Below are 26,249 nucleotides of genomic sequence, written 5' to 3' on the forward strand. Positions count from 1 at the left end.
AGGAAGCAAGATACATTTTCTACATGTTTTTCTGATGAATTAATAGTTAAACAGAACAGGATTTTTTTGTAACATTATAAATGTTTTGATCAATTTAAAGCATTGTTACTGAATAAAAGTTTTAATTTCTTTCAAAAAACTGACCCGTTTTTCTTACTGACCTAAATCTTTTGAACAGTATATATGTCCTACTGAAACACGGAGGCAAGACATACAGAATATGAAAACAAGATATAGAACTGTGCAAAACTCAACAGTTTCTTGGCAAATCATATCTATTTTAAGTTTCAGCAAATTAATTTGTATGACTTCATATGATCTCATTCATATGTTATTTATATGATCGGCGCACACTTCAGTGACAGTTGTGTTTACGACATAGCCACAATCTAAAATAGTTACCATTTCCCATGAGATTGTGTTAGCGAAACTACATTTTTTCAAAGTGGATCATTTTGACTAGTCAACTAATAAAGTCTTCAGGGAGCCATGTATAACAGGCTGCTTTCAGGTTCACCAGACCCCATTCCAACTGAGTTCGTATAAGCTGTATATATATGGCGCATTCAAAAACAGCTAAGTACAATAGTATAAAACAATGCATCTCAAAATGTCTCATAACGCACCAATGATGATGGAAAACCCAAAAAACAATGTTAGATATGTCATGACCAAATACGTCCATCCTGAATGTATACGGCTGTAGTTCAGTACAGGGTCAGCATGCTAATTAACGCACCACCGTTAAAATATAACAAAAAAATAAACAAGAAAAATCTAAAAGCATTTCTTTTAGAAATAACCAATAAACTTTAGTTACGTCATGATCATTATTTGTTTGCTACTTGCTAGGTGGTTGCTGGGGGAGGGGCATTCTCATTCTAGAGGCAATTTGATTGGACAAAAATCTTTGTAGTGCAGGATATGAGCCATCAATATTTTTGACTGGCTTTCCCAGAAGTGAAATAATGCATATTTTGAAGTTGGCAGAAACTAAAAATCACTTTTGTCACGTATATATCCAAGTGAAACGGCTTCTCGAAAGAGAAAAACGTGTAGGACCATGACGAATTGATTGGATTGTTGTCATTTGCTAACTGAAGCAATCTCATGAGAGTGACAGGTTGTTAAAAGCAAGAGATCATTGTCCCGCCCTCCAGTGCAAACTCCATCAGAAAAAAAGAGGGGGAGAGGAAGTTAATGTTCCTGATTAAAGATTAAAGGGGCATGTGCATTTTGTAACAAATAATGATGTGCATGGATAAATAGTTTAAATACGAACAAATAAGAAATGTCAATTTTAATTTTAAAGCAGCTTCTAAAGGTGAAATTTAAAACCATTTAGGATTACACTAAAACAGACAAAGACTAAAGCCATAAAAGTATCATTCAGACTGAGTATTTTAATCAACTCTACAGGCCTTCCTCCACTCTAATATTTGTTTCCTAAACACCCAGGAATTCGTTTTTCAAGCTTAATAACTATATGATGTTGACCTCCTTTTCTTATAACGCTAGCTCACTATAGGGACACAAGCATTCTGTCAGGCTCTACCCAACAATCTATTTACTTAGAGATCAATACCCAAATCAATAGATCCATTCTCAAAACGACCATTCATTTAGCCTTAAACGTCTCAAGGGAAGCGGCTTAAATTAAGATTCCTCACATCAAATGAATTAGCAGACTTATCTGGTCTAAATCATACAGCAGCTGCAAGCAGTCCACCGAGTCTGACATACATGCAAAATGGGCCATTAATATGAACCATTAACACACATTATAGAGCAAAAGCCCTAGAAGTAATCAAGCACTGCGGCATAGTCAAGAAGAATGAAAGCCTCAAGAGGAAATGATGTCGAGAAGGACTAAAGGGTTCGTTTTCTGGAAGGCCAGGGCCACGGTGGCTGCAGTTAGCGCTGTTTTGCTCTCTTTCTTTCTGCTGGAGCAAGGCTGATGAATGACAGGGAGGTGACAAGTTGAACACTCTCTTGTCTGCGCACTCTCGCTCCTCCACCAACTGGTAAAGAGATTCTTCCGCCCCCTTGTATTCAGCTGCTAGCCTTCTCACGCTGTGCTTATTTCCCTCCTTTCACCCTGAATATTGATAAAAACGCAGATGCATTGTGGGAAACAGTGCACGGCACCATCTGATTTCGTCTCATAGGAGGCGGGAGATCTAAGATGTTACGAATCGAGTGCAGAGGATCATTAAAAACACAAAATGCATTTATTTCGTCTGCACTGTTTTTGTTATGTGAAGGGTCTCACAGGAGCAGGAGTTCTCCATGTATACCCAAGTGGGCTCTTTCCCTCCGGGCACCTGGTTTTCTCCTGACGACTTCAAACTTGCTCAACTGGCAGAGCTCCACTGCTGTCTGAAAGTCCCGTTGTTTAAGTCTTTGTAGCTATGGATAGGTTTATATAATCTGAATCGGAGGGAGAAAAAAATGCAGATATGCCCAGTCACGACGCAGAATCAGAGCTGCATAATGCATGGGCAAATCAGATGCGCCCGGTCTGTGTTATTAAGTAGTGTTAACGGTATATAAATGAGTGGATCCTGCATATTGAGACATGTATTGAGACATTACATTATGCCTGAAGAGGTATATGAATTGTGCATGAAAATGATCCTGGGTCCCGGTGTTAAGTGCTTCTGTTTAACGAACTGGCTGGTTCGCTGAGCTGATTTTAACTGTGCTTGAGGAGAAACAGGTATTAAATGTGCAATTGACATGCTTGTTCACATTCTCGGGTCACATGCCACCCGAGCGCACGAGGAGAAGAATGTAGATGGAATTCACTGTTAAGATCTCACATGGCGCCGACTGAATGCTCTGCGCTCCTCCTTTACTCCTGATATCTGATCAATCCAACAGCTCACACCTCTCGCTCCTCTTGTCTGTTTATCTCCTCTTGTCTCTTTTCATGTCTTTTATCTTCATCTTCTTTCATCTGCTTCTCTCCTCTGATATCCTCCTTTTCTCTTCCCTTTCTGCAGCTCATTTTCTCTCTCCTCTTCATCTGCTCTCCTCCTTCTCTTATCTGCTCCTTTTCTGTAATCTACTTCTCTTCTCTCCTCTCCTCTTTCAAATCATCTCGTGTTCATCTCTTTCTTTTTCTCTTGCTTTGTCTTTTCACCTCCTCTCCTCCTCTGGAATAGGATCTCATCTTTTTAACTCCTCTTCCTTTTCCCTCTCTCATCTGCATATTGAGTCTCCTATGTTTTTTCCTTTCTTCTTCTCTAACTTGTTTGACTCCTTTCTTCTCTCCCCTTTGATCCTTCCTCTTCTCTATCTGATCTCATGTTCATCTTATTCACCCATATGTTCATCACTTCTTTCTTTTCTCCTCTCTGCTCATTTATTCATCTTCTCCTCTCTTCTTCTTTCTCTCATCTATTCTTCTCTCCTCTTTCCTCTCATCTACTTCTCTTATACTCCCATCTGTTCCTCACCTCTTTTCTGTCCTTCTGTCATTTTTATCTCCTCTCTCTTCGTTCATTTTCTCCTCATCCTCCCATCTGTTCATTTCCTCTTCCCCTACTCATTCCCTCTTATTTCATCTGCTCTTTCTGTCTTCTGCTTATCTCCTCTCACTTCCATGAACACATGCATTCATTTCCATCTTCCTCTCCTCTCCTCTCCTCTCCTCTCCTCTCCTCTCCTCTCCTCTCCTCTCCTCTCCTCTCCTCTCCTCTCCTCTCCTCTCCTCTCCTCTATTAATCCTCTGTCCTGTCATTTATTCATCTCCTCTTCTCATATTCTCTCTCTGGGTTTTTCTGTTCATCCCCTCTCCTTTCACCTCCTCTCCTCTCACCTCTCCTCATCCTTTTTTTTCAAGAGTTTGTTCTATTCTCTTCTTCCCCCAACTCATCTGCTCCTCTAATTCTGTTTTCTGTTCAACTCCTCTCTTTTCTTTTCTACCCTCCACTCATCTGTTCATCTCCTTGCCTCCTCATTCTCTTGAGTGTTATGATTCTCTTCTTCTTGCTCCTCTTATTCTCCCATCTCCTCTCTGCATATCTGATCATTTTCTCTCATCTTTTCTTCTCCTCTCCTCTTTCCTTTCATCTGGTTCTCTTACTCTCTCATCTGTTCATTTCCTCTCCTCTCACTTTATCATCTCCTGTCCTTTCTCCTCTTTCACCTCATCTGCTTTTCTCCTCTCGTCTGTTCATTTTTTCTACTTTTCACTCACTCCTCTCATCTCAGATCATGAGTTCATCTCATTCTTCCTCTCCTCTTCTGAACAGGAGCAGACCCTCATCTTTTTGTCTTCTCCCCATCTTCTCCTGTCACCTCTCCCCCTTTCTTCTTACTCTCATTTCATCTGTTCTTTTTCTTATCTCTCATCTTTCCTCTGATCTCTTTTTCTCCCGTCTGTTCAACTCCTCTCCTTTCACCTCCTCTCCTCTGTTCATATTCATCTTCTCTCATCTGTTCTTCTACTCATCCTCCTCTTCCCCCTCTTATTATCCCATTTGTACATCTCTTCTCTTTCCTCCTTTCCTTTCCTTTCCTTTCCTTTCCTTTCCTTTCCTTTCCTTTCCTTTCCTTTCCTTTCCTTTCCTTTCCTTTCCTTTCCTCTCCATTATGTAAGCTGGACTTAATGAGCGAGCATCACGCAGCACAAATCATTCTCAGCATAAATGAATGGGCCTGAACCAGTGCTCTCTGTGTGTCTGTGTGTGTGTACATCTCTGTGATTATGTAAGCAGTCTTGATTAACAATAGCATGAGGTGATGACCATACAGCTGGGTGAAGGTAGTGACAAACGGCAGCAGATATGTCTTTGTTTGCCATTATGTTGCATCACAAAGGAAGCGGATCTACTGACAATGACGGGTTCTTGTGTACACTGTGCCTCCTGCATATTTCATATCCCTTTGATATTAATAGTAGACGATCGGCAGGCATAAACTTCTCTTGGCCTAATTTTGGCTGATCTGGGCAAATATTCTGAGCTCAGGGACAGGCATCACACAATCAAGCACACACAGTAAACTCTAAACGGTGATAATTGTAAGTATCTCTCTTCATGTGTGGCAGTGACAATGCTGAGTGTGGAGGGGGGAGATGCTTATTCTCACATCACCCACTGCAGGCACACAGGGTGCAAGCAGAACTGGATGATGGGAAGAGATTTAGAGAGAGAGACGGAGAGAGAGAATATTGAGCTGTTAGATGTAGATGACTCAGAGGTGTAGGTGTGTTCTGCAGCAGAGAACCGCTCTCTCTCTCTCTCTCTCTCTCTCTCTTTATCTCTCTCTCGCTCTGTAGGTCGCTCTGATCAACTGATGGATTTTAACAGCTGTACTGTACCAGACAAATTTAAGTGCACGTTGGAATTGAACTCTTCCTGTGAGACTGTGACTGAACCGGGGTGAACTCAAATGCTTTGTGCCTTAAAACACAGTGGTGAACAACTCCTGATGCACTGAAGCTTGTGACCGTGTGACTTTCTTGGCTGCCAAAAACAGCCTTTGGTGCAGTGATTTTAACATAAGTTGTCTCAGTTTTACAGCCCACCCATACTGCAAAACACTCGTTTTTCATCAGTATTTTTGTCTTGTTTTAAAAACAATCCTAATAAATCCTATATAAAATAATTACTGCTGTTTTATTATTATTATTGTTTTTTACTCTATTTGCAAACAATACGAATAAAAAAGTGAGTTTTATTCTTAAAACAAGAGAAAAATATTTGACAATCGAGTAGGAAAACTAACAAACATAACTCAACATATTTTCTTTGACACTAAACATTAATATCTTTAAAATTTTGCTTCTCACGTAATTTTATCCTTACACTACAAAACAAGACAAATACTGATTAAGAAAATTACTTTTGCAGTAGGCTATATAGCAACTTCACTCCTATAGCACACATTAAAATGAAATAAACAAAACTCTAAAACCAGAGGTGGAAAGTAACGAATTACATTTACTCGCGTCACTCTAATTGAGTAGCTTTTTTGTGTACTTCTACTTTTTAAAGTAATTTTTAATATCTGTAATTTTACTTTTACTTAAGTATATTTAGTTTGAAGTATTGTACTTCGCTACATTTTAAAACACATTCATTACTGAGTTAAAAAAATAATAAAAAAAATCGCTCCCTGGAAACTATGCAGTAAATAATGGGCAGGAGAACAAACTGGCGCTAAAATCACAAGAAAGATACAGATGGACAGACAGGCGATAGTGGTGCAGACCCAGTTGAAAACAAAACCCCTTCGTTTTCTGCTGAAGTTGAACTCGAAGTAAATGAAGTGAACTCCTGGCCATGTTTATGCTCTATTATGCAATGTAAGCTGTGTTTGCCTAGGGAGACCAAACTAGCAGCAAATCTCGACATCACCCCTTCGCAAGCATGTAAACGTAAGGTAAATACTTGCATCATTGCATTGGTGGTTAAAATGAAGCTTTGGCAGTTTAGCGAAAGGTTTTGCACAAATTAGCCAAAAAGACAGTGGTGCAGTAATTGTTGTTTTAACGATGTGCGATTTGACATTATCAGTATTTAGCCAAAAACCAAACAAAACACTCCTACTGTGTGTGAAGTCTAGTAGACTAGACTAGTGCACGCGCATTTATAGTGCATTCTTTCACTGCGTGATTGTTAAAATGCATTTAAAATGATCACAAAATTGAAGAGATAGGTGCAGAAAATGTATATTTATATAATTTCATATAGTAAATCAATATCACACGAAGAGTGCCGTTTTTCTCCAAAAATCAGCATGATTACAAATAGATTTTTTTTACAACTCAATAAACAAGAAATTAATTTAGAGACTTGCGTTTTAGACACCATATTGTCTGTTTTTGCTCTATTTCGACAACAAGAATAATCCCAAACACAGCCACAGCACTGTTTTGCGTCTCTGAGCAAAATGATGGTGTTTTGTTCCTGAATGAATCAACCGTTTAAATGATTCGGTTCAGTCAATGACTCACTTATTAACTGTGACTTGCTGCCACCTACTGGCGGTTTGAATTTCGCATTTAAAGTATCTTTTGATTTTTTTTTTCTTAAATATAATTTCAAATGAGTATTCAACATTTTATGTCTTGTATATCAAAAAATTATTTCTGCATTTGTAACTGCAGGTTAAATGCATTTATGTCCTGCATTAAACAGTATGTAAATGCATCTAAATGCCACTTCAGATGAAGCTTCTGTATTTCCTCTGCATTTCAAAGATACATTTTGTTGATACTGATTTAATTTACCTGGTAATAGCCCAAATATCTCATTATTCTAAATAACCGATTCCTTTAATTAAAAACAACTAATTTGAGATTTATAGACTTATTCCAGGGGTGCAGCCCTGCTGAGTTTAGCTCCAACCCTGCTCCAACACACATACCATGTAGCTTTCAAATAAGCCTAAATAATTAGATTAGTATAGATATAACCCTAATTAAACACATCTGATCCAGCTATAGCTTTTTATAGCTATTTAATTAGGGTTATATCTATACTGTTGTAGGGCTGGGGCCCTCCAGGAACTGAGTTTGACACCCTTGGTCTATCCCATTGTTTCGTCCCTCCCACTGTTAAAAAGTAACTAAGTAATTTTTACTCTGAGTAAATTTTAAATTAGCTACTTTTTACTTTTAATTGAGTAGATTTTTAGACTGGTACTTTTACTTGTACTTAAGTAAATTTAGGTAATGGTAATGGTACTTTTACTTGAGTAAAATATTTCCGTACTCTTTCCACCTTTGTCTAAAACTCTATAAAACAGGATTAAAAATACTGCAATTTCGCCAGCGTGAAGGAGATGTACCATTTGGGTGAGCAGAATCACATTACAAAGAAAAATTAATCAAGCTATGTCCATTATCTCTGCGTATTTCTTTTTTTTTTTTGGTGCCGGTTACATAAGGGCCTGTTTCTTTCAGGAGTAAGCGGCTCATACGCGGATGAGACAGCGGAAATCACAGCCAGCTGGTGTGCTGACACACTCCTGCAGATGGACGCGGGTATCAAGTACTCAACTCTATTGATTATCAACAGACACTGATAAAAGTAAAAAAACGCGCAGATGCAGAGACACACGATCCATCGAATAGACAAAGACATGCTTTATGTGGTACATACATTACCCTAGTTTTAATTTAAAACAATTTTTCCTCTATTCTCACCTCATACTTGATGTGATGACAGGTAAGGAGGGAATTAACACACACGTATACACGTTCCTACTTATACAAGGGATCGAACTTCAAAGTGACAGCTACCTTCACAGGTAAACTTCTTACGGAAACACCTCGAGCGCTTGCTCACTTTGCCGGCTTTTGTTTTTGTCGGCCTTGTTCATTCTTTCAGCTTCCAGTCGGGTGTTTTGGAGTTTATTTTTGTATTTGAGGTCAGGATTGTGCATTCTCTCTCAAGCTCTCGCTGTCTTGCTGATCTTTAGTCCTGTTTGCTGACGGTATCAAAGCAGGTTGTCACGGATATACAGTTAACACATGCAGACGGCGTCAGATAACAAACTGCATTATGTACACAAACAGATGCTAATGCAAAGACGCTCTTTATCGACTAATGTCTGAAAATACATCCGATCCTGCTGCAAAACATGGCACACATGGTTATGGAAGCCCATTTCAGCCACTGAATAAAAATAAAACTAGATAATTGTGACTTTTTATCTCTCAGTTTTTCCCAATATTCTGATATGTTTTCTCAGTATTGCATGATTTAAACTTGCAATTGGAAGTAAAAGTCAGAATAAATATAAAAACCTTTTTTGCAAGTTTATATCTCGCAATTCTGACTTTATAACTCACAATTGCAAGTTTACGTCTCACAACTTTTTTCTAGCAATTCTGACGTCTTATCTCAGAATTATGAGATATAAAGTCCAATTCTGAGGGAAAAAAAGAGACTATTTTCTTACAGTTGTGAGTTTATATCTCACAACTGACTTTACTTCTACGACTTGCATTTATATCTTGCAATTCAGACTTTATAAAATGCAAAAACATCTTGTAAACTCGCAATTGCGAGAAAAAAGTTGGAACTGTGAGACAAAAAGTCGCAATTACCTTGTGTTACTTTTTATTCAGTGGCAGAAACGGGCTTCCATACATAGTCACTCAAATGCATGTTAAGTAAAACCATCCTTTTAGTACTTTGTATATTTATTTTCCTATTGTGTGTGAGGAAAGGAAGAAAGAATAGGGAAGTACCTGTGACAGGTGCCTCTATGTCCAGCATGGTCTTCTCCTGGCGTAAGATAGAGGCCCCGTCTTCTATGATTTGGAGGGCCACGGTCTCCTCCACTCGGCCCTCTTTAGTGAGGTGGGCTTTCAGTAGATCCACCCTTGGTTTCCCCTCACAGTCAAACACCTCCTTCATGGTGAGGCGGTGACTCAGGGGGAAGGGAACGGCTGAGGGAAACACAAAACAGAAAGAATACATCAGAACTTGATTGTTATAGTCACTTTTGATACATCAGTTATGTTGTATAAGCGTAACTCTGTGGTCAGTTGCAACTATTCTCTGGGGATATTGTAACTACATCATTTGATGATTCAGATTCTGAGGCCACACTATATTTGTTTATCAACAGTAGTACTGTGTTGGAAAAATACAGACTGAAGTACTAGTCTGTTAAATCAAAATGGCTGCACGAACACAAAAAGATTTTTAAATGCTTTTTAAAAGAAGTATTTTATGTTTACCAGGGCTGCAGTTATTGATCAAGAATTCAGTTAAATTAAATTCAGTTATTACTATTTAAAATAAAACTCATTACAATAGAAAACAATTGAAATGCAATTTATTACAAAGCAGAATTTTCAGCAGCTATTACTCCAGTCTTTAGCATGGTTATATAAGTAGCATTGTTTTTAATAATGTGTAGTTTTTAATGAATATTTAGAATTTATTTTTTATTATCCGTTGTTTATTTAATTTCAGATAAAGATAAGGCAATGTTTGCTGTGTTTTTGTTTCAATATGTCTATATGCTGTAGTTTTTATTATAGTACAAGTTAAACTAAATGACATGTTGCCTTGGAAACTATTTGAAATGCAATAAAATATAAAAAAACCTAAACTTACTACTATGTTATTTCAAGAAACAATTTTTTTTAATGATTTTAGTTTTAGTTATTAAATAATACTATGTTCTTGAGTGTCACATGATCCTTCAGAAATCATTACAATATGCTAATTTAGTACTTAAGAAATATTTCTTATTATCAATGTTAAAAACAGTTGTGCAGCTTAATATTTTTGTGGCAACCATGAAAATTGTTTCCAGGTTTCTTCGATGTATAGAACGTTCAAATGTATTTAAGTATCTCCTGTCACTGTTAATCAACTGAATGCATCCTTGATGAAAAAAGTATGCATTTCTTTCAAAAAATACAAAATGAATGGAGTTAGCATGCTAACAGTTAACATGCTAAATAAAGCACCACTACTACTAAAAAAAAAAAGCTGACCTCACTTATTAATTAGATGATAGTTAGAGTCACCTAACCTATTCTTAAAACATACATGACTCTGTTAACTTAACTCCCCACAAAACTATTTTTCTAGAATCATGTCTGCCTAGCATCATCGTTTGCTCATTAAGCTCACTTACAGCAATGATAAATTGGCCTTTTGTCACAAAAACAAAGCCAGAACTGCTATGAGTTAGTTGACTGACAAGTCATAATAACAGCTGCTTATTAAGCTTCCAAAGAGCTGGATGTGAATAATTGATAAAGTTGCTGATTCTCAGCTGTGTGAAATTTCAATTTAGAAATTAGACGGAGAAAACAATATCTGCACCAAAAATTGGGGCAAAGGCAGTTTCTTTCCGTTATGACTCACAAATGTGTACACTGATAATGTGGGACTTGGCTTCAACAAAACATTGGCATGGTGAATTATTTACGCATGTGTGCTTGCGAAGATTCGCCCCACACTGTACAGAAATAATTACTGAGTGCAGTTACAGTGCCATTGAGAAGAAATGCTACACATTGTTCGTTGTACATGATGGCACAGTCACTCAGAGCAGGATTTCAGAATAAGATTTTAGAGATATGGGCAATTCTGTGAGAAAAACATGCATTTTGGATTGCTGAGTAGAGGCTAGCAGCAACACACACAGCTCAGAGAGAGAGAGAGAGCGATACAGTAGGGGAACTGGGAATGGAAGCTCAGGGCAGAGACTCAATGAGATCAACACAAAGCTAAATAATTCATGTTTGACTTGAGGGGGAAAAAAGAGAAATCTCATGTTCCTGCTGCTGGGATAATGAGACTAGGCCTAGCATAGGATTTTAACAGCAGTAAAAAACAGCCCATTCAAGTCTGTATATCCTTGCGTTGCTTCTCCATATTTGTATATGTTTGGTCTCCTTGGTCATGTGAATTTTAATAAATCGAAACATGTGGTCACATTAGTGAATTTTCTCTGGACGAAAGGTCCATTGTTTATTGTCTATAGTGTAGAAATGCATGATGCATAGCTCACGCAGAAGTCACTTTCAGTCATTGGTCAGAACCAATTTCAACCTGTTGCAAAATCTGTTAAGGAAATCTTTTGCCCTCATGTCTGCACTCCCAATTGCATGGATTCCTATTGAAATGGCTGGACGAAAATTGGCCAAACAATGCCAAATATGGCCACATATTAATGTTTCATATGTTGACTATAATGCAAGATATATGTACAAGACATTCCAGAAGCCTATTAATATATGCTGTTAGTCTTCTAGCCACTAGGATGTAAAGCATAAACACATTTTGTTGTATTTATCACTTTTGGAAAGCACCAGCGGCAATGTTCACACAGTCTTTCTGCGACTTGCTATCCATTCCAGTGAAAGCAAATGTGTCGATATTTATTTTATATGCATTGATGTACAATGTTTCCATTTTATTAAAATAGAAAGTCTGATTAAGGGGGACTAGAATCCAGATCCCCCATATACAATAAGTAACATCATAAAAAAAAAAAAAATCTAATTAAAACCCCAAATGGCACTAAAATTATCACAAACTTTGGTAATAGCAACATCCTGTTTTGACATGGAAATAAACAAATACTTGATCCCCAAGATCAATATCTCAAAACAGTGAAAGATTATGCTAAATAATTTCTGCAGAAGGTAATTAATATTCATGAGCCAAACCGTCACCATTTTGTGAAATCAGAAAAAGCACAAATCTCTGTATTCTCCAACTGTCCAGACAACTTTTTTAAAACAAAGCGATGCTCTGTCTTTGATTGCAGACTTTGCTATTTTGGGAAAACCGAGGACAATGTAAAACACTGCTGAGATCTCTTCTGAAACATCTGAGGAGACACATGAGAGATTACTAGGGCCTTTTTTTCTCTAGAGAAAAGCATAAAAAAATCCATTTCCTGTAGCTTTAAAATAATTCATCATGATTTTTCTAATGTTTTTTTTTTTTTTTTGTAGTTAACACATTTAGGTCATTTAAGACACGAAAATATCTTTGAAATTATGATGAATTCACTTTATTTCAAACTTTTTTATTATCGGAAACTGATTGTCAAGTGTATTTTACTGTGAGGTGCCCACACTTGAAAAGGACCAGACTTGGGATTTCACTCAGAGCAATATTTATTTTGATCACTTCATGTGGCAATGTAGTAGGATCAGATGTAACAGGTGAAAAACCTTTAAGTAAATAAAACACAAACATTTTAAATACACAGAAACACAGCAACACAGAAAAGGTCAAATGCATTTTTACAGGCAACACAGCTTGGTCTTTTACTCTGCATGTTACAAGCAACACTATACCAATTCTAAGCATTTGGTCTTATCAGTTATCAGTATCTCTTTAAACCATGCAGTAATAATTACTTTCAAACGTTATCTGTAACATTTACACATTCCCCACATTAAATGCCAAACAAACAAAGTATCCAAACGAGAGTCTATTAAACAAGAGTCCACGTGAGCTTACCGATAGCCCGTCATAATCAAAAAGTCCCAGTTCCTCACAGTGAATGAGTTTGTGCCTCTGCCGACCTCTGTCCGTCGCACACCAGTCAAATGACTAATGCACATATTTGAAACACTGAACTGGGCGAGAACTTCTAATTTCCCCAACTCAGTTCACCTGGTTGAGCCCGCACCAAAGTGCGCGCACAGTCACGTGCGGGCTAACAATGCAGAGCGCGCGCAGGGGAGGCGGCATGCAGGAGAAAGAAATGACGAGTACACGGAAGACAGCCACACCTCCACCGGGTTAGCGCGACACCTCCCACTCGATCTTTTACGTGGCGATGCCCGGAAAGGTCGCACTCTTAATTGGGCTGGTCTCCGACCTGATCTTCCACCGGTACGAGGACCACAAGGCGCCGGACATCCCGATGCAAAATGGTACTCGATCCGGGATCTCTGGTACCCGGTTTTGGATTTCTCACCGAAATGCTGGAGCTTAGAGAGACCCTCACATAAACATCTCGAACAATACTTCTGGAATCAGAATTCACGCCGACGACTCTTCCAAGTTTGAACTGCCCTCTCAGTGCGTTTTGGTCACAGAGCCAAACTATGTCTCCAACGGCAACGTTCCTTTCAGCAGTATGCCACTTACTGCGAATGAACAGGTTCGGACCAGCGAGTTGGCTCCAGGACTTCCAGAAGTTGTTGACTATAGTTTGTACTTCTTGGAGTCTTTTGAATGGAAAAATGGTGTAGTCGACAATTTTAAAGTCTCCACTCTGTGTGGCTCGACCAAGCAACAGATTATTCGGCGTGATGTACTGGATACGCTCTTCTCGGCTCTGAACTCTAGCGTCGATGGGTCTCTCATTAGCAAGATTGGCAGCTAGCTGGAGCGCAGTCAGGAACTCACTAAAGGTAAGGCCTTCTACATTTCCAAGACTTTGGAGAGCTCTCTTAGTGACTCTAACAGCAGCTTCAGCGGCCCCATTTCGGTGAGGTGAATCAGCTGGGAGAATTTTCCACGTCCAGGTGGTCTCATTTCTGGCAGCATACTCTTCAAGCGATTCTTTATTCTGTTGATTCAGGTAAGTGTACATTTCTTTTAGGACAGATTTTGCTCCAACAAAGTTCGTACCAGGATCAGACCAGATTTTCCGGGGATGGCCTCGGACAGCGGTGAACCTCTGGTAGGTAAGCAGAAAGCTCCCTGTTGATAATGTGTTTGCCAACTCAACATGGACGGCTCGGCTGGCCATACAGCAAAATACGACGCCCCATACTTTCATAGTTACTCTCTTTTTGACATCATCCTTTACAAGGTAAGGTCCAAACAGGTCAACAGACGTGAACTCAAATGGTGCAGCAGGACCTAACCTCTCTTCAGGTAAGCTTCCCATTATCTGCCTGCAGGTTCTTGCTTTTACTTTCCTGCAGACGATACACTTGTCAACGACTTTTCGGGCAATAATTCTTCCTCTTATGACCCACGCCTTCTTTCTTATACGCAGTAGAGTTCCCGCCACTCCATCATGTCCCTCACTGTGTGCTTCTCTGGCTAGCAGGGTGGATAACCAAGCTTGGAATGGTAGAAGAGGAACAGCTTTGTGGTCTTTTCCGAAGGTCTGGACTCTGCCACCACAAACCAGAAGTCCACTTGTCTGGTCCCTGTAGACGACTAGTCTGTCTATTGTGGCACTTGGGAAATCAACACCCTCTTGTGCTGCTAAGCAAAGATCTCGGAACACGTCTCGTCTCTCATTGACTGTAAGGACACCTGAGGATGGTACTGCCTCCCACTTTTCTTGGTCTCTACTCTTGGCACTCAGGAACTTTTTAGCTGCTCTCCAGATCCACGCCACGGTCCCGACCAGCCTTCTCAGGTTGCTGAAGCGCCTATTATCGATGAGCTGTCGAATTGCGCCTCCTGCTAGTGGTCTTCTGGACTCTACCCGGGCTAGATCGTATGCTGGATCGTGTGCAGTCTTCAGGCGACTTCTGGTAAGTACTGCTACAAAGGTCTTTTTCTGGATCTTTGTAACTTTGTCTCGGGCTTGGGCTGCGACATCTCTAGCGGATTTCTTCGGCCACTCATCGTCAGGAAGTTGGAGGAACTTCGGACCCGACTGCCACTCGGAGTCCTCAGTTAGGGTATCTGGATTGGCCCCTCTAGTAATGATGTCTGCAATGTTTGCTAGCCCTGGAATCCACCACCAGTCCTGGACGTCGGTGCTGCTCTGAATCTCGCCAACACGGTTTGCGAAGAAGGTCTGGTAGCCATAACTCTCACGCTGTATTGCGCCTAGGACGGTCTGACTATCGACAAGATGATACCATTTCTCGACCTGGAGTCGGCAGTGTCTCTGGAAGTAGGTCTTGAGGCGGGCTGCAAATACGGCTCCACACATCTCAGCTTTCACAGGATCGCCTCTGTGGTCGAGAGGGGTCAGCTTGGCTTTAGATTCGACCAGTCTCACAACGACATCATGGCTACAGCTCCAGCGAAGATACATCACTGCTCCGTATGAGTGTTCGCTGCCATCAGAGAAAGTGATGGCACTGGGCTTTGCACAGAAATCTGGCGGAGTCAGGGATCTGGCGAAGCGAAGTTGGCTCAGGTCAGCATATTCTTCTAATAGCTTTATAGCATCTTCTCGGAGACCTTCAGACAAGGCAGCGTCCCACGTATCTTCTAAGCAGTACCTTACTTTGGCTTCTTGAAAAGCTCTCCTGACCAGAATGGCACCCTTTTGCTTAACAGGAGTCACAAGGCCGAGTGGGTCGTACAGGCCAGAAACTTGGCTTAGAAGCTCTCTTCTAGTGAGTGGATCAGGAGTTTGACTTCTAACTTCTTCTCTCAACAGATTTTGACCAAGACGCATCTTCCTCTTTTTCTTCGAAAAGTTCACTGCAACCATAACATGAAGCTTGTCATCATCGATGGTGTAACCAAGGCCAAGGGCTTTGTTGTCGTCTCCCATCAGCTGGTTTGGCAGGATCATAGTCTCTGGTCCTGTTCTGGGCATCTCACTCTTGGGATCTTTCCTCCCACTTTGAAAAGAGTAGACCCAGGGCTTCATGTAAAATCCTCCAGCTTTCAGGATGTGCTTGATGTTAGCTGTGAGGCATTTCAGATGGTCAAGGTCGTTGTACGAAGTCAGAATGTCATCGACGTAGGCATCTTCTTCCAGCACACGTCTCTCTTCTTTGAAGTGACTGAATGAAGGCAAGTTTGCAGTCTCTCGCATGGCGACTTGGGCTATGCAACCGGCAGGTTTATCTCCGATGTTGACTCTTGTAATGGCATAATCCTCTATTTCAGCATCTTCACTGTTACGCCACAAGAATCTGTGCAGGTGGACCTCTCGATCTTCCAGCCAGACGGAGTTATACATCTTGCGGATGTCACCAAGGGCAGCATAGACACCAGTTCGGAACCTCAGCAGGACAGCTCTGATAGGGTTCAGGACATCAGGACCTTTGATGAGAATGTCGTTCAAACTAAGACCCCTGTACTTTTGGCTGCTGTTCCACACTAGTCTGATTGGGGTAGAGACTGAGTGTGGATTCGGTGCGATGAGATGGCTTATGTACCACACTGGCCCGGTCCAACTTTGCAGGACGTCTTCGGACAGCTTTATTGCAGCTCTGTTGTTCACCATCTCATGGATTTGCGCAGTATAGGCCGTCTTCCACTCAGGTTCTTTAGACAGCTGCTTCTCAATTCTGAGGAATGTTGCTTCTACTGCTTTCTTGTTGTTTGGTAGAGTTGCTGGATCTTCTGCCCACGGATACTTAGCGTGCCAGTGTGGTTCAGTGCTGTGATCATCTCCAGTTGTGTATGTCAAGCCATTTTTCACAAGCTCCATCTCCCTTTCTTCTGCAAGCGTCATTTCTTTACCCCCTGGCTGGCAGTTCCCACAACGACACCCTCCACATCTCGGCTGGCAGGCGGCTCCAATACTTTCCCACCTCCACCACTTCAGAAAGTCTCTGCTGCTGGTGGCGGTGTTAGACTGGGCTTCGTGGTGGTCAGGATACTGGCAGGGAGCTGGGTCTGCTGCAAACTCTCGATACTTAACTGCTGCAGTTCTCATAGATCTCGCAAAGTGAGTCTTAGACGTGTGGGCCTTAAGGATGACTTCCTCGAAGAGATCTGGATGCGTGCCCCCTATTGTCTTGCCGAGTGGACCATCCCAGAGCACCAAGTCACCAATAGAGCGGACTTTTTGGGGCACCAGCTGGCCTTCTTTATGGCTGATCAAAAGCTGGATCTCTCTGGGTCTAATAAGGTCTTTGAGTGGAACATCAGGGAAGATCTCCTGCAGCTTATTAGGTGGAATATGTCTGTGCACTTCTGCAATTCTGTCAAGTCCGTAGCAGATCAGTTGGTGAGACTTGAGGGTCCCTCTTAACGTGCTGATACGGATCTTGAGGAGGTAACGCTTGGTTGCAACAGACACCTTCATCCCCCCGACGCCATGGACGACTAGTTCGACATCTTCACTGCGGAGATTCAGTTTGTTTGCAGCTTTATGAGTTATATAATTCGTGTCAGATGCCAGGTCAATAAGTGTCCCGATTCTTTGCCCGTCATTGGCGGTGACGTCAAGGAGCATCAGGATCACGGGGTACTCGTGCAGACCAAGCTCCTCCAGAAGGCCTCTCTTTGCTGCAGTAGAGTTGTATGCTCGGGATGCGATGTTGCAGAAGGCATCGCGACCCTGCTGCGCAAGTTCAGGTGGAAGTTTAGAGAGGAACTCTTCCTGGGCCTCGGTGCATCTTCTCCCCTCAGCTCTCACTAGACCAAACTTGGGTCTTTGGGACAGATGTCTGGACAAGGGACAGAGAAGGTAATGGTGTTGGTCTCTGCACTCTGGATTCCCACACAGGTAAGTAGATTTTCTGCAGGGTTCGTCGTGGACTTCGAGGCACCTCTTACAAGCTCCGAGCTGTTGCACTGCGTCCTTCTTCTCCTGAAGCTTTGTGGTGGTTCTAAACCTTCTGCAGATATAGAGCTTTCTTTTGTGCTTTGGGTCTCCACAGATAATGCAGCCTGCTGATCCACTGCTGGAGTTGGTTGTCTTTGTTCGGGCATACTTTGTTTGAAACCTGGTCTTCTCCTTGGTAAAGTCGATGTCTCTTAACTGCTCTAACTGCTCATAAATGGACTCTTGGGATTGGAGATATGCAAATAACTTGTCAAAACGGTTCTGGTGATTCACAGCGTTGTTCTGGTCAGCAGCGTGTGTAAGCCAATCTTTCTTTAGGGACTCTGGCAATTTGCTTTCGATAGATTTTATTACTAATGGGTTTTTTATGGCATCTGCATTGTCCAATTCATTTAAATCATAGAGGGCTTTTCCAACTGCTTGGATGAGCTCTACGATTCTTCTCGGCTGGTTACCACGAACAGGTGGGATAGCATATAGCTCTTCGACAACCTCTATGGCGATAGTGGCTTGGTTCCCATAGCGGTTCTCCAGGACTCTGAAGATCTCGTCTGCTGAGGTGTAAGTAGACAGGCGCAGATCTTTGGCCACTCTTTCATCGAGGCTATCAAGCAGTTGGAATTTCTTCACCTCCATGGACCCAGTTGGTTCGCCTTGCTTCTGCAGAGCCTCCCATTCTTTTCTCCATCTGTAATACTCACGCTGGCTGCCAGTAAACTTTGGTAAAGCTGTGGCTTTAAGCTTTATTGCAGCAACAGAGGCTGCGCTGTGGGCTGTGACAGGTACTCTGTTAGTGTCCTCTTTAATTCTTGCTGCTTTAATCAGGGTGGCCTTTCCTGACACCAGCTTAGGAAGGCGGGTTTCTAGCTTCCTTAGCCGACAATTTAAGTTTTGCTTCTCGACTAGTGGAGCCCAACGGTTCCAGGTCTGGTGCGCTTCTTTGGCTTTATGCACCAACTTCTCTAAATGGTGGAGCATAAAGTCATATGCCTCCAGGGGTGTGTCAGGCTGAATGGAAGAGACATTCTCGCACTCTGCCTCTGCAGTTTCTAGAGCGAGAATCAATTCCCTCTCACCAAATGAGGCCCATAGTGTCTCTTGGATTAGGTGCTTTACCTCTTTTAACTTCTGCTCACACTCTTTCTCCGTCTTCTCGAGGTCGGCTCTCTGCTGGTCGCTTAACTCAGGTGCGCCCTCTGCATCAGTCTCCTCGCACTGCGCAATGTAAACAGCCTCAATCTCCTCATTTACATCCATCACTTTGGAGCCCTCTGTTGTGAGTCTTTTGAAATTACTTTGTAGCTCCTCCACAGACATCTCCATGTGGGTCCTCATTATATTGTTGGTAAGTCGAGAAAAAAGTCTCTTCACTGTTGTTCGCTCCATTTTCAACTCTTCAAGTGACTTAGACTCGGCCATGTTGCTCTTCTAGCTGTTGGACGAACAGATGGACGGACGGATGGACGGCAGATAGTTGGCTTTCCTCCAGGCCCCCAGGTGGAATTTTCCCCTCTTATGGCAGGCTTTTTGTGGAGTCTTCACTGACGTTGCAGCGGTTTTTCACTGTCAAGTGTATTTTACTGTGAGGTGCCCACACTTGAAAAGGACCAGACTTGGGATTTCACTCAGAGCAATATTTATTTTGATCACTTCATGTGGCAATGTAGTAGGATCAGATGTAACAGGTGAAAAACCTTTAAGTAAATAAAACACAAACATTTTAAATACACAGAAACACAGCAACACAGAAAAGGTCAAATGCATTTTTACAGGCAACACAGCTTGGTCTTTTACTCTGCATGTTACAAGCAACACTATACCAATTCTAAGCATTTGGTCTTATCAGTTATCAGTATCTCTTTAAACCATGCAGTAATAATTACTTTCAAACGTTATCTGTAACATTTACACATTCCCCACATTAAATGCCAAACAAACAAAGTATCCAAACGAGAGTCTATTAAACAAGAGTCCACGTGAGCTTACCGATAGCCCGTCATAATCAAAAAGTCCCAGTTCCTCACAGTGAATGAGTTTGTGCCTCTGCCGACCTCTGTCCGTCGCACACCAGTCAAATGACTAATGCACATATTTGAAACACTGAACTGGGCGAGAACTTCTAATTTCCCCAACTCAGTTCACCTGGTTGAGCCCGCACCAAAGTGCGCGCACAGTCACGTGCGGGCTAACAATGCAGAGCGCGCGCAGGGGAGGCGGCATGCAGGAGAAAGAAATGACGAGTACACGGAAGACAGCCACACCTCCACCGGGTTAGCGCGACACTGATCGTATTGATAAATTAATTATCCACAATTTATTTTGTGATTCCAAAAACTGCTTGTTCTTCAGTTATTAGAATAGATATTGAGGGACAATACAAATAAATGTTTTAAGTTGATTTTATACATATTAGTTGATTGTATGTGTTTTATTAGTGTTTTAATACTAATATATATTAAATATACATTTTTAATATTATAGATTAAAGATTTAAAATTAGATTATTGTAATACATTAACACTAATTGGTCCCACTTTATCTTAGGTGGCCTTAACTACAATGTACTTACATTTAAATTAATCAGTTGATACTGTATAATGCACTTATTGTGCACGATTTTACATTGTACTTATATTTAAAAAAATACCTGCATGTACTTACACCTGTAATTAATTTCTGTAATTAAATTTATAATTACACTGTTAACCAATCCCTTACACCTTAAACCACCGTTAAACCTGCCCATACCACCAAACCTGTCCCTAACCTTACCCGTAACCCACCCAATAGCAGCAAAAGTGTTTTGCAATAGAATATGAACACAATAAGTACATAATTCTGAAGCCACCAAATATAAAGTGGGATCCAGTAATTACATTTACATACTTTTAAGTAAATTTGCTGAGGGCCCCGGCCCCCTGGTCGAGAACCACTATTGTAGAGGAATATATATGCGCATACAAAATAACGTACAGATGCTTATTTGTGAAACTGTTTACTTCACTAATGCTAATGCTATCCAGTTTATCATAAGCTAAAATAAACCAATTTCTAGTTTCGCATTGATTTAGGGACCTCTTGGCATTTTTATGGGTCTGGAGGAGAGTAAATAAAATAAAAGATTAGAAAGAACTCAGATTTATGGTTTTTGCTTCTCAATGTGAAGAAGCAAATGTGTGTGAACAGTGACAGCATTTCAACAAATTTTTGACACTTTTCTGACTCAGTGTGAGAGTCCACCAAAAGACGTCATGGCACAGTCAGACGAAGAGAGCAAGTGAGAGAAAGACAGACAGACAACGCAGAACATAATGCCTCTTCCACAAGAACATTTTGTTCCCTATTTGTCCCCATCTTCGCCTTCTCCAAATACTCTAGAAGGCTGAGATATGCTTGCACAGCATCCTGAAAGACAGAAAGATGACGTGATAGACAAGCACTTTGTGTATATATGAACAATAATGAGATGCTCCGGAGCACAACATGTGGCCTATCGGAGTGAGAAGAAACTTAATAGGAAGAATAGACAATAGAGAAACAGGAGAATGTGTGAAATGCCTGATGAACAACAGTCTCAGTAGGGAGGAATGGAGAGCAAATGAATAGAGAGAGAGAGAGAGCGGTTCAAGGGTGAGATGGAAAACAGCAGCTTGGCTCTTCACTTCACAAGATGTTGGACTGTGGTGCATGTTGCTGAGCAACAGCCGGTGACTACTGAAGTGTGGCCAGTTCAGACACAGTATACACTGTGATTTGGGATTAAATCTCCAATGTGCAAGTCTGCAGCAGCTCTGTCTTTCTCTACACACACCACAAACACTGAAATATTCTATTCTGCAGCTAATAAGCGGTAAACTACTGTATGCTTCAGCTAAAAAAAAAAAAAAAAAGGCAAAGCAAGCAGAAAAGGAGAACTGCTCTTAATGGGTGTACCTCAGGGGTGTATAATTTACACATATTTACATATAAATAAAACAAGCTACACCTAGCATACTAATATGGAAGAGCATGTACAAAAATGAATCAAGAAGGAGCTGCATACAGCAAAATTAGATATAGCTTGAACTAATTATGATAAAATGCACACTGCAGTGTTATTTTAGTATCACTGAGATACTAATATAATTTTTGAATGTTCGTTTTTATATAGGTCTATAGAGTTTTTATTCATTTTGATTTCAGCTTTAGTTTTTAGTTGAACTAAATGAAAATGAGAAATGTTGCCATGGCAACTGACAGCAATTATTTATTTTATTTCATTAACATTTATGTCAAGTAACACATGCGTTTCTTTGTTTTAAGTTAAGTGTAATAACCCTGGCGCAATGCAAATTCAGATTAAGCAGACATGCACAAGTCCTTGATCACTGATTCTAAAAGAAGCACCTGTCTTTTTCCTTTTTGCTTAATAAATGTACGATATAAGCTCTGTTCCAAAACCTAGCGAAGGGAAGTCTGTTCGCACAAGCGCTCTACTAGTCAGCAAATCAAGTGTGTCATACACTGAAACACTAAAACACTGGCACATGAAGTCACAATGGATTTTAATAGAGTGTGATGTTAGCATGTTGCTAAAGACATGATTCTTTAAAAACAGGACAATTCAGCATACACAGCCAATTTGTAATTAGTAACAACATTTTTGTGTAACAGAACAGTCTGTATAATATAGAGAATAATTTATATCGGCTATATATATATATATTGTGACAAGTGTCCCGGGCACCTATCAGCGTCGCCCTGGCAACGAAGGAGTTGCACCTGCTCACAATCACAGCGGGCTGAGCGATCACAGCTGCGGCTCGTTTGGAGAGGGCTAGAAAAGGGCCGATCTGGCACACACTGGGGAGGGATGTCTCCAAGAGAAGGCCAACTAACCCTGTCTCTCTGATTTCCACAGACACCAGTTGATCGCACAGCCCGCCACCCACGTACAGGATCCAGAGCACCCTGCACGCAGCCGGCCGGCCGAGAAAATCACCTGGAGATTGTGGACGAGCACGGAGCACGTTGGCACCTTCACCTATTTCCTTTTATTCCCAAGTTTGGCACAATAAACACACCCTCCGGGGTCTTTATTGCACTGCAACCTGTCGTGTGATTCTTCAGCCCGCTACACTGGTGGAGAATGCGAGCAGATTGCTGAAGAATCACCGACACCACACACCCGTTCTAATCACAGTTGTTTCTGGATTTTTTTTTTTTTTTTTTTTTCTCGGTCAGGCGGTGACTCCTCCCCAGACATGGACGAGCTCCTCAAGCACCTGACGGAGGTGAGCATACGGCAGCAGCAGATTATGGAGCACATGGCAGCGCGACAAGGGGAAACCGAAAGGGAAGTCGCCGCCCTTCGCTTTGCTGCTGCCCAACGGGTTCCGCTGCCCGATCCCCGCGTCCAGGCCACTCAGCTCCTGCCGAAGATGACGGCCCACGACGACGCGGAGAACTATCTGCGGATGTTTGAGGCCGTCGCCGCACGAGAGGACTGGCCGCGAGAGGAGTGGGCGCAGATTCTGGCGCCGCTGCTGACTGGCGAGCCTCAGCAGGCTTATTTTTCCATGCTCATCGGCCTGGTGGGTTCATACGAGAACCTACGAAGAGAAACCCTGGGCCGGGTCGGAGTGTCACCCATTTCGGCTGCGCAGCGATTCAGGACCTGGGAGTACAACAGTCGACTGCCGGCCCGCGCCCAAGCGGCCGATCTCTCCCGCCTCGCCCACCACTGGCTACTCGCCGGGGAACCCAGCGCGGCCCAAGTAGCCGAGCGCGTCGTCGTGGACCGGTTGCTCCACGCTCTTCCACGCCCTCTTCGGCAGGCAGCCGGGATGCGGAACCCACAGACCGTCGGGGAGCTCGTGGAGGCCATCGAGCTCGCGGAGGCAACACAACAGCGCGAAGCTGGGGAGCGAGCACCGCCTTTTCCCCGGAGGGTGTTCCAGGAGCGGCGCACGCCGGAGGGCACCCCTCGCGCAGTCAGTAGGCCGGCGGTTCCCGACCCGCAAGACGAGCCGATGCCCACGGAGCCACCTCGCTCGCCGAACCGCGCTTGGCTGGCAGGCTGTGTAGTGCATCAGGCACCACCGCGGGAGGCACCACAGACCGAGGTGACGGTGAATGGACGACCATGCCAAGCTCTTCTAGACTCAGCAGCGCCGTGAGTCTGGTACGGGCCTCCCTGTTTCCCCCACGGGCGGGGGCCAAAGCCCGCCTGCCCATTACCTGTGTGCACGGCGACACCCGGAGTGTACCAACCCGGCAGGTCACCGTCACCGCGAGCCCGGGCACCTGACCCGTGGAGTTGGGCGTGGTTAAAGATCTGCCGGTACCCGTCCTCCTCGGAAGAGACTGGCCAGGATTTGAGCGCCTGCAGGCCGAAGTCACACAGCCAGCCAAGCCGGCCGGGAACCGCCAAAAGAGGAAGACATCGAACCGACGTCCCCGACAGCGCCCCGTCCTCCTGGCCTCGGACAGCGCTCGTGATGGTGAGTCCCCCTCCCAAAATTCTAACCTTTTTTATGATGTCTTTCAACAGGTTAGGGGGGGGGGGCGACTTTGCAAAAGAGCAAATGGGGGACGATCGGCTGAAGCACGGCTGGAAACAAGTGAGGGTAGTCGAGGGGCAAGACGTTCAGCCGCCCCCGCATCCAGTCCCTCACTTCGTCGTCCAGAATGGCCTACTGTACTGCGTCGCCCAGCGGAGAGGGGAAACAGTGAAACTCCTGGTGGTACCCCACTCAAAAACCGGAGAAGTGATGGAGCTGGCCCACGCGCATCCGATGGCCGGCCACCTGGGTCCACAGAACACCGCCCAACGCATCAGGGATCGCTTTCATTGGCCCGGTCTCGACGCGGAAGTGAAGCGGTTCTGTCAGGCATGCCCGGAATGCCAGCGGACGTCGCCGAGGACTCCTCCCCCCTCTCCGCTGATTCCACTACCCATCATTGAGGTGCCCTTCGAGCGGATAGGGATGGATTTAGTAGGGCCGCTGCCGAAGTCCGCCCGGGGCCATGAGCACATACTCGTCATCGTGGATTATGCCACCCGATACCCCGAGGCCATCCCGTTGCGCAAAGCCACGTCAAAAGCCATTGCCCAGGAACTGTTTTTGCTGTGCAGCCGGGTCGGCATACCCCGGGAGATACTGACTGACCAGGGCACTCCCTTCATGTCCCGGACGATGGCTGACCTCTGCCGGCTCCTGAAGGTAAAACAACTTCGTACCACCGTTTACCACCCCCAAACCGATGGGCTAGTCGAGAGATTCAACCGGACGTTGAAGCAAATGCTCCGTCGCGTGGCTGCGGACGACCGACGGAATTGGGACCAGATGCTGCCGTACGTCCTCTTCGGCATCCGGGAAGTCCCCCAGGCCTCCACAGGATTTACACCTTTCGAACTTCTGTTCGGGCGACAGCCTCGCGGCCTGCTCGATGTCGCCAAAGAGGCCTGGGAGCAGCAGCCCGCTGCCCATCGGACCACGATCGAGCACGTGAGGGAGATGAGGGAAAGGATTGACCGCGTCATGCCACTCGTCCGGGAGCACCTGGCTGCTGCCCAAGAAGCGCAACGTCGACGTTACGACCGGGCGGCCTGCCCACGGGAGCTCCAACCGGGCGATCATGTGCTGGTCCTCGTCCCCACGTCGGCCTGCAAATTTCTCGCCAAATGGCAAGGGCCATATATTGTCACGGAGAAGGTGGGACCCGTGACATACCGGGTACGCCAGCCCGGTCGACGAAAAGAGAGCCAGTTGTACCACATCAACCTCCTGAAGCGCTGGGAGGGGACGAGGACACAGGTGGCGGCACTAGCAGTCACGTCTCCCGTGGTCGTCGACATCAGCTCCCACCTTACGGGCGCCCAGAAGACGGAGCTTCAACATCTGGTCGGTCAGTTCTCCGATGTGTTCTCCCCACTACCCGGGCGGACCACAGTTCTACAACATGACGTCCGCACTCCACCAGGGACCATTGTGCGTCAGCGGCCCTACCGAATCCCAGAGGCTCGGCGACACGCTGTTGAGGCGGAGGTCCAAGAGATGCTAAGGCTAGGAGTTATTGAGCCCTCCCGCAGTCCCTGGTCGAGTCCCATCGTCATGGTCCCGAAGCCGGACGGCACCCTCCGGTTTTGCAACGACTTTCGCCGCCTAAACGAGGTCTCCGAGTTTGACGGATATCCAATGCCGCGCGTCGACGAGCTGCTGGAGCGGCTGGGGAGAGCCCGGTTTATATCCACACTCGACCTCACCAAAGGATACTGGCAGGTACCACTAACCAACTCCGCCCGGCCCAAGACAGCATTCTCCACCCCCAGCGGCCACTGGCAATACCGGGTTCTCCCCTTCGGG

At 43.6% G+C, this 26,249-nt stretch overlaps 1 protein-coding gene across 1 annotated transcript in view; it reads right to left on the reverse strand.

The window, feature by feature from the left end:
* The window catches only part of LOC306855904 (protein phosphatase 3 catalytic subunit alpha-like), a gene marked incomplete at its 5' end in the record, with an annotated part of 80,939 nt that overhangs the window by 26,806 nt on the left and 27,884 nt on the right, over positions 1-26,249 (reverse strand). The window contains one exon of the mRNA XM_079394855.1: positions 9,212-9,412. Within this exon, the coding sequence (XP_079250981.1) occupies positions 9,212-9,412 (201 nt within the window). The remainder of the gene's footprint in view (positions 1-9,211; positions 9,413-26,249) is intronic.

Source organism: Barbus barbus (assembly GCF_936440315.1).
Source record: "Barbus barbus genome assembly, chromosome: 36".
Taxonomy (NCBI): domain Eukaryota; kingdom Metazoa; phylum Chordata; class Actinopteri; order Cypriniformes; family Cyprinidae; genus Barbus; species Barbus barbus.